Raw genomic sequence first — 2,371 nt, forward strand, 5'->3', positions numbered from 1 at the left:
ATTTTAGAATCATGTAAAGAGCTTATGGATTGAGTATAAATTCCCAGTGCTGTCAGTCTCACTCGTCCTTCTATCCACATGTGTGGAATGTTCTAGGACTCCATGGCTTTTGAGGATGTGGCTGTGAACTTTACCCAGGAGGAATGGGCTTTCTTAGATTCTTCTCAGAAGAATCTCTAGAGAGAAGTGATGCAGGAAACCTGCAGGAACCTGGCTTCTGTAGGTAAGAATGACAACACATTTCACTTAATTACAGAAGTATTTCCCTATCATCAATGCTATTTGTGATTTGGAATGTGGCAAGGGAATGATTTGGTGAAGAAATCAGACATGGGCACTGTGTACAATGAACATAAATCTGGTAACGTTTCTATAGTTTGTAATAATTCGTGATAATTTTGTGGTCTGCATTTTAGGAAACTAATGGAAAGACCAGAATATTGAAGATCACTTTGAAAAACCTGGGAAAGATGTAAGATAATTTGCACTGAGAAGAGGAAATAAAGTCCTTTGAAGGAATCTTAGCAAGTCATGAACTTAAAAACAAGTAATCAAAACAAATAAGAGTCACTTGAAATTTATTTTGTTTTAGAAAAATTTCACCCAAATGTAACGTACTTCAGTGTAGCAGTCAGTGTTTGGAAAACAGTTTACTTGAAAATAGCACTACAAAATTGTGTATATGAATGTTACTAATTCGGTCATAGTCATGTAGGTGGTAGCTGTGTTTTCAGTGGTAACCCATTTACTTTCAAATAATTCAATCATGGCCAAAAAAAATAATAATAATAATGCATTTTCCTTGGTATTGGTAGCAGTGTAAGTCCAAGACCTATTAATAAGTAGAAAGTTATTAAACCAACCAATAATAATGTGCTTGTCATTTTTTTTTACAGAAATCTTGTGTTACAGAGACTGTGTGAAAGCAAAAAAGGTAGACAGTATGGACAAGTTGTCAGGCAAATTCCAAATTTTGATCTGAATGAGAACATTTCTACTGGATTAAAACAATGTGAATGCAGTGTTTGTGGAAAAGTCTGTACATCATTCCCTCCTTAATAGGCACATCCTAGCTCACTCAGGATACAAACCATATGGAGAGAAGCAATATAAATGTGAGCAATGTGGGAAATTCTTCATTTCTGTTCCAGGTGTTAGAAGACACATGATAATGCACAGTGGAAATCCAGTTATAAATGTACGATATGTGGGAAAGCGTTTTATTTTCTCAATTCATTTGAAAGACATCAGAGAACTCACACAGGACACAAACCCTGTAAATGTAAAGAATGTGGTGAAGCTTTCACTGTTTCCGGTTGTTGTGTAATACATGAAGGAACTCTCACTGGAGAGAAATCCTAGGAATGTAAGGAATGTGGGAAAACATTCAGATTTTCTTGTTATTTTAGGACGCGTGAAAGGACTCACACTGGAGAAAGACCCTATAAATGTACCAAATGTGATAAAGCCTTTGGCTATTCCACTTCCCTTCGTTGTCATGGAAGCATTCATACTGGAGAGAGACCCTATGAATGTAAACAATGTGGCAAAGTCTTTAGTCCTTTGAGTTCCCTTTGTAACCATACTGGAGAGAAAGCCTATGAATGTAAACGATGTGACCAAGCCTTCAGTCGTCCCAGTTCCCTTCACCTCCACGAAAGAATTCATACTGGAGAAAAACCCTATGAATGTAAGAGATGCAGTAAAGGCTACACTCGTTCCAGTCACCTTACTCACCATGAAAGAAGTCGTGATATAGAGGCTGGGTGTAGTAACTCAGCCTATAATCCCAGCACTTTGGGAGACAAAAGTGTGTGTATTGCTTGAGCCCAGGAGTTCATAACTAGCCCGGATTAAAACAATGTGAAACAACCTGGGCAACATGGTGAAACCCTGTCTCTAGAAAAATAAAATAATGCCGGACACGTTGGCTCACGCCAGCTACTCGGGAGGCTGAGGCAGGAGAAGGGTGTGAACCTGGGAGGCGGAGCTTGCAGTGAGCTGAGATCGCCCCCAGCCTGGGTGACAGAGCGAGACTCCGTCAAAAAAAAAAAAAAAAAAAAGAAAAGAAAATAATTAACTGGGCATGGTGGCACATTTCAATTGTCTTAGTTCTTTTTCAAGGACATAAAAAGCCACGGGGGGTTGGGGGAAAGCCCTGTGCATGCGGATCACAAAGTCAGGAGATCGAGACCATCCTGGCCAACATGGTGAAACTTCGTCTCTACTAAAAATAAAAAAATTAACTGGGTGTGGTAGCATATGGTTGTAATCCTAGCTACTCAGGAGACTGAGGCAGGAGAATCGCTTGAACCCAGGACATGGAAGTTGCAGTGAGCCGAGATTGTGCCACTACACTCCAGCCTGGTGA

At 39.7% G+C, this 2,371-nt stretch overlaps 1 protein-coding gene across 1 annotated transcript in view; it reads left to right on the forward strand.

The window, feature by feature from the left end:
• The first annotated feature begins 1,600 nt into the window (after positions 1–1,600).
• The window catches only part of LOC105534487 (putative protein FAM90A5P), a 12,122-nt gene continuing 11,351 nt past the window's right edge, over positions 1,601–2,371 (forward strand). Inside the window, 1 exon segment of the mRNA XM_011973213.1 lies at positions 1,601–1,690. Within this exon segment, the coding sequence (XP_011828603.1) occupies positions 1,601–1,690 (90 nt within the window).

Source organism: Mandrillus leucophaeus, unplaced genomic scaffold (genome assembly GCF_000951045.1).
Source record: "Mandrillus leucophaeus isolate KB7577 unplaced genomic scaffold, Mleu.le_1.0 Scaffold1357, whole genome shotgun sequence".
Lineage (NCBI taxonomy): Eukaryota > Metazoa > Chordata > Mammalia > Primates > Cercopithecidae > Mandrillus > Mandrillus leucophaeus.